General features: G+C 41.6%; 1 protein-coding gene across 4 annotated transcripts in view; it reads left to right on the top strand.

The window, feature by feature from the left end:
• LOC110508904 (3',5'-cyclic-AMP phosphodiesterase 4C) overlaps positions 1 to 15,429 on the top strand; it is an 82,051-nt gene that overhangs the window by 7,714 nt on the left and 58,908 nt on the right. For 2 of the 4 annotated variants that reach the window (XM_090225030.1, XM_090225029.1), the window contains exon 1: positions 610 to 2,013. The exons of the other annotated variants lie outside the window; for them this stretch is intronic. In XM_090225030.1, coding sequence (XP_090081156.1) covers positions 1,937 to 2,013 — 77 coding nt within the window. In that variant the 5' untranslated portion in view covers positions 610 to 1,936. Of the gene's footprint in view, positions 1 to 609; positions 2,014 to 15,429 lie in introns of those variants that run through there. 4 annotated transcript variants of the gene reach the window in all.

Below are 15,429 nucleotides of genomic sequence, written 5' to 3'. Positions count from 1 at the left end.
GTATTTCCATGACTTCAGTTCTTAGTGACTCTCATTTTTTGTTGTTGTTGTAATTGACATATCCTTGTTTCTAATCATTGTTCTCTACCAATATAGTACTCTAAATAAACCAATTCATAAGTTCAAAAGAATACACCATTCAAGCCAATTATCTCAGAATCATCTTTTTGCAGATAGAACGTTAAAGCCTCAAGCTCTTGATACAGCATGTATATATAGCCTCCATACTATTTGTATATAGCGTCCTTGGCTGCAAACCAACAGCAGGATATATTAGTTTCATGTGAAAATGATTCTGCGCCGCAGAGTATACATGAGCATAAACAATATTAGCCTGTTTTAATATGAATAACTTGAGGACTCACAAACAAGGGCATATTGAAGGGCATATGAAGAGGGGAGAGATGAACACATATGAACTTATGGTCACATCTAACACCGTTCATACTGGCCAAACCAAGGACGCTTGGTTAAACCTTCCCTAAACCCCATTTTAGGGAAGGTGTTCATTTAATCGCTCAGACAGTACTCCATGTCCATGAACCCCCCCCCCTCGTTATCTATTGGATTTTTAACAACACACAGTTTTATTGAGCTACAGACCGGGGTGAGTTGCTGCCTGGTTTGGAAGCCGGTCAGTCCTGTAGCGGAGCTATATGGTAGCAGATGAGGCATTATTATTCGCAGGACAACTATCTGGGGACTGCACTGGAACCCTGCATCTGGATATAGACAAGAGCCCACTCTTCCTGCCCTCCCCCCTTCACTGGCTGAGTCCCTGTAGGCTTCAGCAGTACCACCCAGCCCCCAGTACCATTCAGGCTGCTTCAAATTCTCATCTTATGACCCTCTCTCTCTATTCTCTCTCTCTGTTCTCTCTCTCTCTATTCTCTCTATTCTCTCTCTCTGTGGAGTTAGTGTTGTTGTTTTTCTCTCCAGGCCAGAGTTAAGTCCAAGCAGTCTCAGGAGAGAAGAGAGGAGAGTCCGATATGGACGGTTGAGGAGACTACACACTCCAGGGAGCATCTGATGGGATTATAAAACCAGATTTTCCCCCTTCTCTCTCTTTTTTCCCCACTGGGGATAAAGTGGTTCGAGCCTTCATTTGAACAAAGAAAGAAGCAACTCCTAGGCTCTAGAACTGCGCTGTATCACGTTTTTGGAAAAAGAGAAAAGTTTGGCCCCTTTTTGGAGGATTCTTTTCCCCGTCAGTCCTCCGATCATTGGGAAGATTAAGTCCGCTGTTTCCTATTTAGGAATTCGAGGAAGGCTCCTTGCTCGTGAGCAGAAAAGAAAACAAGCAAGGAATTAGCTCCAGATCCCCGCTGACAGCTGATATGAGCCGCAATTTAATTTGGTATGACTTGGCCCCCGTCTCCTAGTTGGTAAACTGATATGCTTTCTGAGGTGGGCTCCTAACAGGCATCACTCTTTGCCTTTTTAGGTGGGTTTACACTTCGTCAGTTTTTTCAAACACATGGACATATCCCCAATGCAGGGACCAGATGCTGTAGAACTTTAGCGGCTGAATCGGGCATACTTTCTGATCTCTGGATTTTGCGCTGCTTTTCAATGAAGGCAACTTCTTTATCATAAAACTTTTTTTCTTCTTTGGAATTGTATGAACACACACCAGCCCAAATGTTTGCATGAAGACCTGTTACTGACAGCGCTGAACTTGAATGCATCCTACTTGTGTCTCTACTAGACGCAGTAGATTTCACTTTGTTCTGCTTTTGTGGACTGATTGTTCTCACAAGGTGTACCATGCTTAGTTTGTGACCGAACAGCACCAAGAAACATTGGACGTTCACCTTAGAAAGAATGGTCATTTCAGACAAGCTGGAGAAGTCTTAGTCCACAGAGATGTTGCATTCCATTCTGTTCATCCCCTGTCATCTGAAGGCTGTTACATCTCTGTGAAATAGCCACCACAATGATGAACAAAGACTCTCGCTTCCCCAGGAAGGCTGTCCATAGCAACCCCTCCTCTCGAAGGCACTCATGCATCGGGTATGTACAGTTCTGTACTGTAAGCCGTTTATCGTGATGAGTTACATGCTGACACAACTATACAGTATGTGTCTTTACTGTTTACATTCTATACTTCATATGCTCTGCTTTAGTGTTTCCCAAACTCGGTCCTCAGGACCCCAAGGGTTTTTTCCCCCTAACACTACACAGCTGATTCAAATAACCAACTCATTGTTAAGCTTTGATCATTTGAATCAGCTGTGTAGTGCCAGGGGAAAAACGAAACATGCACCTAGGGGGGTCCTGAGGACCGAGTTTGGGAAACACTGCTCTATAAAGTTATGAGTTGTTGATCATATACACTTCACAATATCAATTATAACATCTTAAACCAGAAAGACGTCATTAATTATAATCAATGGCCTTTCTAATGATTTGTTTATGTGTTGTCTACCTGTTGTTGGTTATACAAAAGGGTTTCTTATAGAGTGGATAGTAAACTTTCATAATGTTGTAAGAATGTGATTTTCCTCAAAATCATCATATCTTTTTGCAACTAAAGTTTTGAATGTTTTTATGGTGTATTTGAGTGTTGTGCGTTTTCTTTTTTATGTCCTGGGGCATTTTGTGATGGCACTGCAGTGTGCTATATGATAGGTCCATAGTGTGTTGTGTCATTTGGTTGCAGTGCGTTTTGTCATTTGGTTGTGGTCCGCTTTGCAGTTAGGCTGTGGTCCACTTTGCAGTCAGGCTGTGGTCCGCTTTGCAGTTAGGCTGTGGTCCGCTTTGCAGTTAGGCTGTGGTCCACTTTGCAGTCAGGCTGTGGAACACTTTGCAGTCAGGCTGTGGTCCACTTTGCAGTTAGGTTGTGGTCCACTTTGCAGTCAGGCTGTGGTCCACTTTGCAGTTAGGTTGTGGTCCACTTTGCAGTCAGGCTGTGGTTCACTTTGCAGTTAGGTTGTGGTCCACTTTGCAGTCAGGCTGTGGTCCACTTTGCAGTCAGGCTGTGGTCCACTTTGCAGTCAGGCTGTGGTCCACTTTGCAGTCAGGCTGTGGTTCACTTTGCAGTCAGGCTGTGGTCCACTTTGCAGTCAGGCTGTGGTCCACTTTGCAGTCAGGCTGTGGTCCACTTTGCAGTCAGGCTGTGGTCCACTTTGCAGTTAGGTTGTGGTCCACTTTGCAGTTAGGTTGTGGTCCACTTTGCAGTCAGGCTGTGGTCCACTTTGCAGTCAGGCTGTGGTTCACTTTGCAGTCAGGCTGTGGTCCACTTTGCAGTTAGGTTGTGGTCCACTTTGCAGTTAGGTTGTGGTCCACTTTGCAGTCAGGCTGTGGTCCACTTTGCAGTCAGGCTGTGGTTCACTTTGCAGTCAGGCTGTGGTCCACTTTGCAGTCAGGCTGTGGTCCACTTTGCAGTCAGGCTGTGGTCCACTTTGCAGTCAGGCTGTGGTCCACTTTGCAGTTAGGTTGTGGTCCACTTTGCAGTTAGGTTGTGGTCCACTTTATAGTCAGGCTGTGGTCCACTTTGCAGTCAGGTTGTGGTCCACTTTGCAGTTAGGTTGTGGTCCACTTTGCAGTTAGGTTGTGGTCCACTTTGCAGTTAGGTTGTGGTCCACTTTGCAGTTAGGTTGTGGTCCACTTTGCAGTCAGGCTGTGGTCCACTTTGCAGTTAGGTTGTGGTCCACTTTGCAGTTAGGTTGTGGTCCACTTTATAGTTTCGTTGAGGTGTATTTATTAGTTTTGTCTTGGTGCATTTTGTAGTTTACAGATGTCGGATCTTCCATTTGACGCATTTCGTTGCAGGAGGAAAATAATCCTGCAGCAGGAGGATTTGAATATCTGAAAAAATATTTAGAATCGGCGCCAGAGGGCAGCTGGAAGCGGTGTTTGTATAAAATGCAGTACCGTACCTACATTGTACCTTAGACTCCAGTTTAAGTAGCCTATGTAGGCTACGTAAAGGCTACAGTGCGTCTTTTGTGAATTATAATACAATTGACATATTTGTATTTTTAGGGGGTAGATGTATTCTTTGTTAGGGAAAATACTTTTTTTTAGATCAATTGTTTTATTATATGTTTATGGCAAGAAACAGGCACAATACATTATTAGAGGCCTCAGTGCCTGTGTTGTCCAGCGGTTACAGCCGCTAAACCCGGCACACATATGTCAGTCAGCATGGGTTAGAATCTGGCCTATTGCCCTTTGACTCCCCCTTCCCCATCTTTACTACACCGACAGTGCCTTCGGAAAGTATTCAGACTCCTTACTTTCTCCACATTTTATTATGAGAAGGGCCTTGGTCAGGGGGGTGACCAAGAACCTGATGGTCACTCTGACAAAGCACTAGAGTTCCTCTGTGGAGATGGGAGAACCTTCCGTAAGGACAACCATCTCTGCAGCACTCCACTAGTCAGGCCTTTAAGTTAGAGTGGCCAGACGGAAGTCACTGCTCAGTAAAAAGCACATGACAGCCCGCTTGGAGTTTGCCTAAAGTCACCTAAAGACTCAGACCATGAGAAACAAGATTCTCTGGTCTGATGAAGCCAAGACTGAACTCTTTTGCCTGAATGCCAAGACAACGCAGGAGTGGCTTTGGGGCAAGTCTCTGAATGTCCTTAAGTAGCCCAGCCAGAGCCCGGACTTCAACCCAATAGAACATGTCTGGAAAGACTTGAAAATAGCTGTGCAGCAACGCTCTCCATCCAACCTGACAGAGCTTGAGAGGATCTGCAGAGAGGAATGGGAGAAACTCCCCTAATACAGGTGTGCCAAGCTTGTAGCGTCATACCCAAGAAGACTGGAGGCAGTAATCATTGTCAAAGGGGCTTCAACAAAGTACTGAGTACTTATTTGCAAAAAAATCAAAAAACCTGTTTTTGCTTTATCATTATGGGTTATTGTGTGTAGATTGATTAGGGGAAAAAACAATTTAATTAATTTTAGAATATGGCTGTAATGTAACAAAATGTGGAAAAAGTCAAGGGGTCTGAATACTTTCCGAATGCACTATATTTACAAAAGTATGTGAACACCCCTTCAAATTAGTGTATTCTGCTATTTTAGCCTCACCCATTGCTGACAGGTGTATAAAATCAAGCACACAGCCATGCAATCTCCATAGACAAACACTGGCAGTAAAATAGCCTTACTGAAGAGCTCAGTGACTTTCATTGTGGCACCGTCATAGGATGCCACCTTTCCAACAGGTCAGTTTGTCAAATGTGTGCCCTACTAGAGCTGCCTCGGTCAACTGTAAGTGCTGTTATTGTGAAGTAGAAACATTTAGGAGCATCAACGGCTCAGCCGCAAAGTGGTAGGCCACACAAGCTCACAAAAAGGGACAGACGAGTGCTGAAGTGCACAGCGTGTAAAAATCATCTGTCCTCGGTTTCAACACTCACTACCGAGTTTCAAACTGCCTCTGGAAGCAACGTCAGCACAATAACTGTTCGTCAGGAGCTTCATGAAATGGGTTTCAATGGCCAAGCTGCCGCACACAAGCCTAAGATCATCATGTGCAATGCTAAGCGTCGGCTGGAGTGGTGTAAAGTTCACCGCCATTGGACTGGAGCAGTGGAAATGCGTTCTCTGGAGTGATGAATCATGCTTCACCATCTGGCAGTCCGATGGACGAATCTGGGTTTGGTGGATGCCAGGAGAACGCTAGCTGCCCCAACGCATAGTGCCAACTGTAGTTTGGTGGAGGGGGTTAATGGTCTGAGGCTGGTTGCATGGTTCGGACTAGGCCCCTTAGTTCCAGTGAAGGGATATCTTAACGCTAAAATCAAATCACATTTTTTTTGTCACATGTGCAGGCAATATAGCCTGTGTTTTTTTGTTCCCCCACTTTGGTTTTAAATTAAGCAATAAGGCCCGAGGAGGTGTGGTATATGGCCAATATACCACGGCTAAGTGCTGTTCTTAGTCACGATGCATCGCAGAGTGCCTGGACACAACCCATAGCCCATGTTATATTTAAATAGCCGGTGTATAATGGCCCTATATCACAAACCCCTGAGGTGCCTTATTGCTATTATGAACTGGTTGCCAACATAATTAGAGCCGTAAAAAATAAACGTTGTCATACCTCTGGTATACCTTCTGATACACCATGGCTGTCAGCCAATCAGCATTCAGGGCTCGAACCACCCAGTTTATAAATCACCATCACCCACTAATTAAGTTGTCATTTTTGCAGGTTAAGTGTTTGAGCTAGTAATGTATCAATATTTATAATTTTAAAATGAGCTATGACATAGCCAATGAATGAATATCTAGCACAACGTTGGATTTCACCCCCACCTCAAAATCAAATTGTTTTAACCGTTTGGAAGTTTACACAGAGTGATCTCTTCTCCTCTCCCTTCAGCCATGCAGTGCGCCTCACAAAAGTGAATGCTGTCCTCAGTATGAAATTATCAACTTTACCCTGTATATGAAAAAATGGCCATGTTCAGTGATTGTTTAAAGTGAGACTACCAAAACTATTGCTGATGGTGAACCTGAACAATCAAAATAATATATATTTTTATATAATATATATAAAGTTGTCTCCAGTAGCTTACTTTTATTTTCTCTAAAACACTGTTAAAATTTTACCAGTGAATAAAGAACAATAACCTAGCACATGACATAGGTTGTCACTCAACTAATAAAGCCTAATACCACTTAAGCATTTGTGAAGGTGCGGTGCAGATGTGCAAGATCAGGAGTAGGCATCCTACCATGTGATGGTCGGCGCTCGAAGCTGGGCACAGTGCGCAGTTAGACTACTAGGCTACTGATATTGCCTGGGGTTGTTCGGCATGCAAAATGACTTGTAGATTCAATGATGGTAAACACTGAAGAAGAGGATGCCTAACACGAATCCCAAACCGGCTACGCGTGTGTGCCATCGTGCATACATTTATTTTGTCCCCCTACACCAAACGCGATTACAACACGCAGGTTAAAATATCAAAACAAACTCTGAACCAATGACATTAATTTAGGGACAGGTCGAAAAGCATTAAACATTTATAGCAATTTAGCTAGTTATCTTGCACTTGCTAGCTAATTTTTCCTATTTAGCTAGCTTGCTGTTGCTAGCTAATTTGTCCTGGAATATAAACAGCAGGTTGTTATTTTACCTGAAATGCACAAGGTCCTCTACTCCGACAATTAATCCACACATAAAAATGGTAATCCGAATCGTTTCTAGTCATCTCTCCTTCTTCCAGGCGTTTTCATAGTTTAATTTGTATGGTGATTGTCATCTAAGACAACAGTTCGTCTTTCAATCACCAATGAGGAGATGGCACGTAGGATAGCCTACAGTAGGTTATAGTTTAGGGGCAAGGAGAGAGAAAAAGAACTGCAGGTTTTCTATGAATGTATATAAATCACAAGGCTCATTTGAATTTCCTGATGCACAGGAGAAAAACATTCTACAACAAAATAGTGATCAAATTAAGATCTGACACCTGTAGCAGTGGTGTGTTTTGAAGTTTCACTATGGTGCGTTTTTTAGTTTGGCTGTGGTGAGTTTTGGTGTTCTGGGTGTCCCAGCCTGAGGGCGCCGGGGCCGGGAGATCGATGGCACAGCCAGTGTCCATTGATGTCTTTCGTTGTGGTTGATGTGCCGCATCCAAGCAGAGTCACGATGATCAGTCACGCCATGATTCTATAAGAGTATGGGCCACTTCAACACACACAAACACAGCAATAGTGGTGAGTGGGTGATCATACGCCACCGTGATATACAATAAGGCCTTCACAACAAAAATACAACAGTCACATAGCGGTAGAATAAATTCAACTACACATAAGTTTGTTTTGTCCCAAAACTGCAGAGCGACATCTGTCTGGTGAGGTCCACAAAGCAAATATTGCATGTAACAAACAGATATATGACCTGCAGCATGGTCAAGCAAGTTCATGTTTGACAGTTTACTAAACAACTACTGATTTAAAACCACGGAGTTACCTCAAGTTAACCCAAAAGACAGCAGACACTGCCTCCGCTATCCCAGCACCATTTCATCTTAAACGTTTAAAGACCATCAAATCAACAAGACAATATATCAAATACATTTTTATTGGTCACGTGCTGAATATAACAGTGAAATGCTTACACACATGCACACATATAGTTGAAGTTGGAAGTTTACATACACTTAGGTTAGGATCATTAAAACTCATTTTTCAACCACTACACAAATTTCTTGTTAACAAACTACAGTTTTAGCAAGTCGGTTAGGACATCTACTTTGTGCATGACACAAGTATTTTTTTCCAACAACTGTTTACAGACAGATTATTTAACTTATAATTCACTGTATCACAATTCCAGTGGGTCAGAAGTTTACATACTAAGATGACTGTGCCTTTACAGCTTACAGCTGTGCCTTAACAGCTTGGAAAATTCCAGAAAATGATGTTATGGCTTTAGAAGCTTCTGATAAGCTAGTTGACATCATTTGGGTCAGTTGGAGGTGTACCTGTGGATGTATTTCAAGGCCTACCTTCAAACTCAGTGCCTCTTTGCTTGACATCATGGGAAAATCAAAAGAAATCAGCCAAGACCTCAGAAAACAAAGGGAGGTTTACCACAAGTCTGGTTCATCCTTGAGAGCAATTTACAAATGCCTGACGGAACCACGTTCATCTGTACAAACAATTGTATGCAAGCATAAACAGCCGTCATACCGCTCAGGAAGGAGACGCGTTCTGTCTCCTAGAGATGAACGTACTTTGGTGCGAAAAGTGAAAATCAATCCCAGAACAACAGCAAAGGACCTTGTGAAGATGCTGGAGGAAACAGGTACAAAAGTATCTATATCCACAGTAAAACTAGTCCTATATCGACATAACCTGAATGGCCGCTCAGCAAGGAAGAAGCCACTACTCCAAAACCGCATAAAAAAAGCCAGACTACGGTTTGCAACTGCACATGGGGACAAAGATGGTACTTTTTGGAGAAATGCCACATGGGCTCATAGTAATGGCTGATTTGGAATAAATGGAATGATATTGAACACATCAAACACATGGTTTCCATCTGGTTGATACCATTCCATTCATTCCATTTCAACCATTATTATGATCCATCCTCCTCCCATCAGCAGCCTCCTGTGCCTGTAACAATCTAGAACGTTATGTGGTTACGGAGTGCTTACCCCATTTGGTGTAAGGTTTTTTGGTATATTTATGAAACAGTAAACTAAGGTCTATGTAACTGCATCTGCATGTGCTGACCTACATGTAACATGTTAATGAGTTATGTCTGTGTATAGTTACATGCCTCTTTAAATCATATTGATGCTGGTTTGCAAACAACAACAAAAACAGTCACTCCTATACCACGAGTTAACTGAGAAAAATACTCCAAAGTATAAAAATATGCTGGGTGAGCTTTAGTGGTTTTGTCTTTTGATCTGTCTGAACCATTTTACCTCCAAGCTAAATCATTCAAAGGCCTCCAGCCGTGCTTATGTCACAACCATATGAGCAGATCAAAGACCGAGATCTAGCGCACAGACAACAGAACAGAGATCTAACACGCAGACAACAGAACAGAACAGAGATCTAGCCCACAGACAACCGAAAGCACACCCATAATATGACCCGATTTGTCTCGACACACGTCAAGCCACAAACCCTTCCAAAGTGGAGTTCATGTGGGGATTAGGCAAATCTAAATTGGTGTAATCTTTGTAGATTAAGGTTGTGAGAGAGTTTTGCACGAGCTATTCAACAACAATACATGGTATTATTTCATAGTTGTTCATGAGAATAAGTGTTATTAATGGTATTATTTATAGTTTTTCATGATAATAACAGTTATTCATGGTCCTAAACTCAGCAAAGAAATAAACGTCCCTTTTTCAGGACCCTGTCTTTCAAAGATAAAAATCCAAATAACTTCACAGATCTTCGTTGTAAAGGGTTTAAACACAGTTTCCCATGCTTGTTCAATGAACCATAAACAATTAATGAACATGCACATGTGGAACGGTCGTTAAGACACTAACAGCTTACAGACGGTAGGCAATTAAGGTCACAGTCATGAAAACTTAGGATACTAAAGAGGCTTTTCTACTGACTCTGAAAAAGAATAAAGAAAGATGTCCAGGCTCCCTGCTCATCTGCATGAACGTGCCTTAGACATGCTGCAAGGAGGCATGAGGACTGCAGATGTGGCCAGGACAATTCATTGCAATGTCCATACTGTGAGACGCATAAAACAGCTCTACAGGGAGACAGGACAGACATCTGATCGTCCTCGCAGTGGCAGACCACGTGTAACAACACCTGCACAGGATCGGTACATCCGAACATCACACCAGATACTGACTGTTACTTTTGATTTCGACCCCCCCTTTGTTCAGGGACACATTATTCAATTTCTGTTAGTCACATGTCTGTGGAACTTGTTCAGTTCATGTCTCATCTGTTGAATATAGTTATGCTCATACAAATATTTACACATGTTAAGTTAGCTGAAAATAAATGCAGTTGACAGTGAGAGGACATTTATTTTTTGCTGAGTTTATTTCATTATGTCATATGTTGGTCACAGGGGCGCAACTTTGGTTTTAGAAGGGTGGTGGGGTGGGGGTTGGGGGGGCATACAGTCCCATTCAAAAGTTCGGACACACCTACTCGTTCAAGTGTTTTTATTAATTTGGACTATTTTCTACATTGTAGAATAATAGTGAAGACATCAAAACTATGAATTAACACATATAGAATCATGTAGTAACCAAGAAATTGTTAAACAAATCAAAATATATTTTCAATTTGAGAATCTTCAAAGTTTTGCCTTGATGACAGCTTTGCTCACTCTTGGCATTCTCTCAACCTGCTTCATGAGCCACCTGGAATGCATTTCAATTAACAGGTGTGCCTTGTTAAAAGTTCAATTGTGAAACGTCTTTTCTTCTTAATGCGATTATGCCAATCAGTTGTGTTGTGACAAGGTAGTGGTGGTATACAGAAGATAACAGAGGTCAAGTGATAGACACATCACAACATCAACTGTTCAGCGGTGACTGCATGAATCAGGCCTTCGTGGTTGAATTGCTGCAAATAAACCCCTACTAAAGGACACCAATAAGAAGAAGAGACTTGCAAGGGGCCAAAAACATGAGCAATGAACATTAGATTGGTGGAAATCTGTCCTTTGGTCTGATGAGTCCAAATTTGAGATTTTTTGTTCCAACCGCTGTGTCTTTGTGAGACGCGTAGTAGGGGAACGGATGATCTACACATGTGTGGTTCCCACCGTGAAGCATAGAGCAGGAGGTGGGATGGTGTGGGGGTGCTTTGCTGGTAACACTCTCTGTGATTTATTTGGAATTCAAAGCACACTTAACCAGCACAGCTACCACAGCATTCTGCAGTGATACGCCATCCCATCTGGTTTGCGCTTAGTGGGGCTATCATTTGTTTTCAATAGGACAATGACCCAACACACCTCCAGGCTGTGAAAGGGCTATTTGACCAGGAAGGAGAGTGACGGAGTGCTGCATCAGATGACCTGGCCTCCACAATCACCTGACCTCAACACAATGGAGGTGGTTTGGGATGAGTTGGACTGCAGAGTGAAGGAAAAGCAGCCAACAAGTGCTCAGCATATGTGGGAACTCATTGAAGACTGTTGGAAAAACATTCCATGTGAAGCTGGTTGAGAGAATGCAAAGGGTGTGCAAAGCTGTCATCAAGGCAAAGGGTGGCTAATTTGAAAGATCTAAAATATATTTTCATTTGAAACTTTTTTGTTTACTACATGATTTCATATCTGTTAGTTCATAGTTTTGATGTCTTCACTACTATTCTACAATGTAGAAAATAGTAAAAATTACGAAAACCCCTTGAGCGAGTAGGTGTGGACAAACCTTTGACTGGAACTGTATATATATTTTTTTTTAATATAATTTCCTTTATTATTTTCCCCTAACCATACCATCCCTCCCCTGATTGGAGTTAACTAATGGACAACAACACTTATTAGGCTTCTATTTCCGGCTTATGCATACTATATATATTTAATTTTTATAGTATAGTATATTTTACAATAGTTATCTTTTGATTGTTTTTAGTCCCATCCTTCAGCTCCACTCAACCCCTCCCATCTATCTCTGAACACCATCCAGTCCCATCCTTCAGCTCCACTCACCCCATCCCATCTATCTCTGAACACCATCAAGGTTTGAATTCTATTTGCAATTTATTTTTCAACTGTGCTTTGATGTTTCACAAAAGTTATGAACCTTTCTATTTTCATAAATTCTACATTTTGTACATTTAACATATATTTTTTTGCTGAGAGTATTATTATATTATATATTATTGATATACAACTTTTTAAGTCACCCAGCAGTGCTATTTGCAGAGGGGGACATAACTTGGCAGGGTGTATGAGGGTCCTCACATATTTTGGAGCATCTAAAGCACATTTCCTGGATTTCTGCACAATCTAATATGACCCATGACCCTTCAAGCCGTCTCTATTTAGAACAACAAAAAGTCAGCAAAAATGTTCACAGTCATCAAGTTAGGTAAGAGATTATTAAATATGTTAAAATGGTGATGAGACTGAACTAGATCCATGATAATTCAGTTATCCTTATAAAAGTTGCACAGTATACCCTTAATCTTAAAATAAAGCTAGTGATACTGTACATAACTTGACATTTATTTCATACATTGTGGGAGGATAACCAACCTTTCAATTAATATCAATGCATTTATTAGCCACTATAAATGCTAGGTTACAGTTTCTTCTGATAACAGTCTCCAGTATCAACATTTCCAAGCAAACAAAAACAGGGAGAAGGGAGACTCTGTAGACATGCTGAGATGAAAGAACCTACTCTTTGCTGGAGTTCAGCCAGCCTTCACAAGACCACAACATATGCAAATATGTCCCCTTTTGTGTTTTACACCTCCAGCAGAATAAAACAATTTCTGAGTGCATGATATTCAGTTTCACTGGCATATAGTACGTTCTATGGGTGGTCTTAAACTACAGTAATTTATGCCTGAGATTATATGAACCTGGCTGGGCATTCTAACATATCTGTATCCATTCATCATCATCAATAGCGTCTCCCAGGTCTTCCTCACATTTTTGTTTTCATGTTTTGGGTCATTGGGAAAAGCCTCTATCAACCCTTGATGCAGTTTGGAAATCAACTTAGGAGGTTTGTCAGACTGCCTTAAAATTGCATCTGGCTTGTCGTGTTTGCTGGAAAGAGAGAATAAAGTGTTGTATCTGCAAAAATTCATCTCACCTCACCTCCATCACAGACTGGTCTTCCCTGGCTGCCTGACTCTGCTGAGAACCCTGTCACCATCTGATCGTCCTAAAATGAGGCATGACAAATAATTACCTCGGCGTGCATTTATACAGTGCCTTCGGAAAGTATTCAGACCCCTCAACTTTTTCCACGGTTTGTTACGTTACAGCCTTTTTTTAGCATAAAATTCTTAAAACCTGTTTTTGGTTTGTCATTATGGGGTATTGTTACGGTGAGTGAATGAGGACCCAAAAGCGAACTAACTTAAACAGAGCTTCTTTAATAACCAAACATAGGTAGGCTCAGATAGACCGGCAGATTCCGACAGGACAGGACAAGGTTACAGCAAACATGACGATAGTCTGGCTCAGGCATGAAACACAACAAACAAGAATCCGACAAGGACAGGAACAAAAACAGAGAGAGATATAGGGGACTAATCAGAAGGAAAAAGGGAACAGGTGGGAAACGGGGTGACGAGGTAGTCAGGAGGAGACAAGGAACAGCTGGGGGAAAGCGGGGGAGAAAAGGTAACCTAATACGACCAGCAGAGGGAGACAGGGTGAAAGGAAAGGACAGAGACACAACATGACAATACATGACAGGTATTGTGTGTAGATTGATGAGGGGGAAAAAATGATTTAATACATTTTAGAATAAGGCTGTAACGTAACAAAATGTGGAAAAAGTCAAGGGGTCTGAATACTTTCTGAAGGCACTGTACATTATATTATCCAATAATAGAATTAATGGTTCAGTAATTGAAATTATAATTATTCCCAGATCCCAGACCGTAGCTTTAATTAAGCGACTTAAAAATGAAAATATTTGTGTTGTCCAACAGATTATTCTGAAACGGTCCTCTTTCTGCTTTTTCTGTGTTAAGCCTACCTATTGTATTAAAAGCACATATTTTTCACATTATTCACACAGTCATAATTCACTGCATCAACTTCAGTAGCCTACCTCTCCTAGTTAGGCAGTTAAAGTGTGCCTAGCAGTAGCAACTCGTCATTCAATTTGAGCCACACATTTTTTGCAAAAAAATAATAATTTGGGGCTTACATGTTTTTCATCTTATTTTAGCATTAATACGTGTCTCAGTTTGCAGACAATGTCAAATATATATATCATTGAGTTAATAAATCTGCATACATACAGTAGGGGAGGTAGAGAGAAGAGGTGGATGTTTTCTTGAGTAAGGCAGCTCCAAAATGCAGGTGTTTCAACCTAGCTCAGTGCTTTCTGTGGCGGTGGGGCAAGCCAGCAGAAAATACGGAGCGTTGCGCCGTGATTGACTCAGTGTTCTGTCACTCATGAGGACACTATGTCACCACCAAGTCTAAGGGTAGACCTCGAAAATTCTAGCCATTTGGGAGCTGCTATAGTGTTACATTGGTAGTGCCCATCCAAGAAGGATCAAGGTCATTGGCCACAGGTAAAATGACTTCAAATCACGTTATATGTACAGTAGCTTTGAATCGACTGATCATGTCAACATCATACTTTCAAAATCTTAGCTAGAGCAGTCATCATAATGAATCAAGTCGACAATCTACTGGCAAATCCTTTTTAATCCCTGTCATATGTAGAGAAATAATGAAGAGAAATGATAGATAAAACATATCGGTGCTCATCGGCCATTGGACATAAACATTACACAGCAAGTTATGAAATCGCAAATTCAACAATGAGTGGTTTGGAAGGAATCAGTGACAGTGGCTGTGTGGTCCCAAATCTGGGATCATGGGGCTCTTTTCCTAGTTATAAATGATAAACATTCAACATTGGCCATGCTGTCAATGAAGCATGATTTGTGCCGCGCTCAAAACAACTATTAACTCGGAACTGTGAAAACTTGACTTCAGTGAGTTCAAGACAACTGGGAAATCGGGAATAAATGAGCTCCGACTTTGAAAATATGTTTTGAACGGTCCAACTCGGAATTGTAAATCCGCCCTCTTTCTAGAGCTACAACCTGAAGATCAATGACGTCATCATGATTCGACCTTGTTTTTTTTCAGAGTTCCCAGTTATTTTGAAAGCAAACTTTGCGCACAAAGGCCCGCCGCACCACCTTCCTGTTCAAGTGAGCACAGCACAACAAGGTGAATCAAAATATGTATTGTATGCTGCTGCATAAATTATGTAATATGCCAGGGAGATATGTAGC

The sequence above is a fragment of the Oncorhynchus mykiss genome, chromosome 28 (assembly GCF_057628025.1).
Source record: "Oncorhynchus mykiss isolate SJ-2025 chromosome 28, ASM5762802v1, whole genome shotgun sequence".
NCBI classification, from domain to species: domain Eukaryota; kingdom Metazoa; phylum Chordata; class Actinopteri; order Salmoniformes; family Salmonidae; genus Oncorhynchus; species Oncorhynchus mykiss.
The sequence above is the reverse complement of the archived record's forward strand: the minus strand, read 5'-3'. Positions and strand labels throughout refer to the sequence as shown.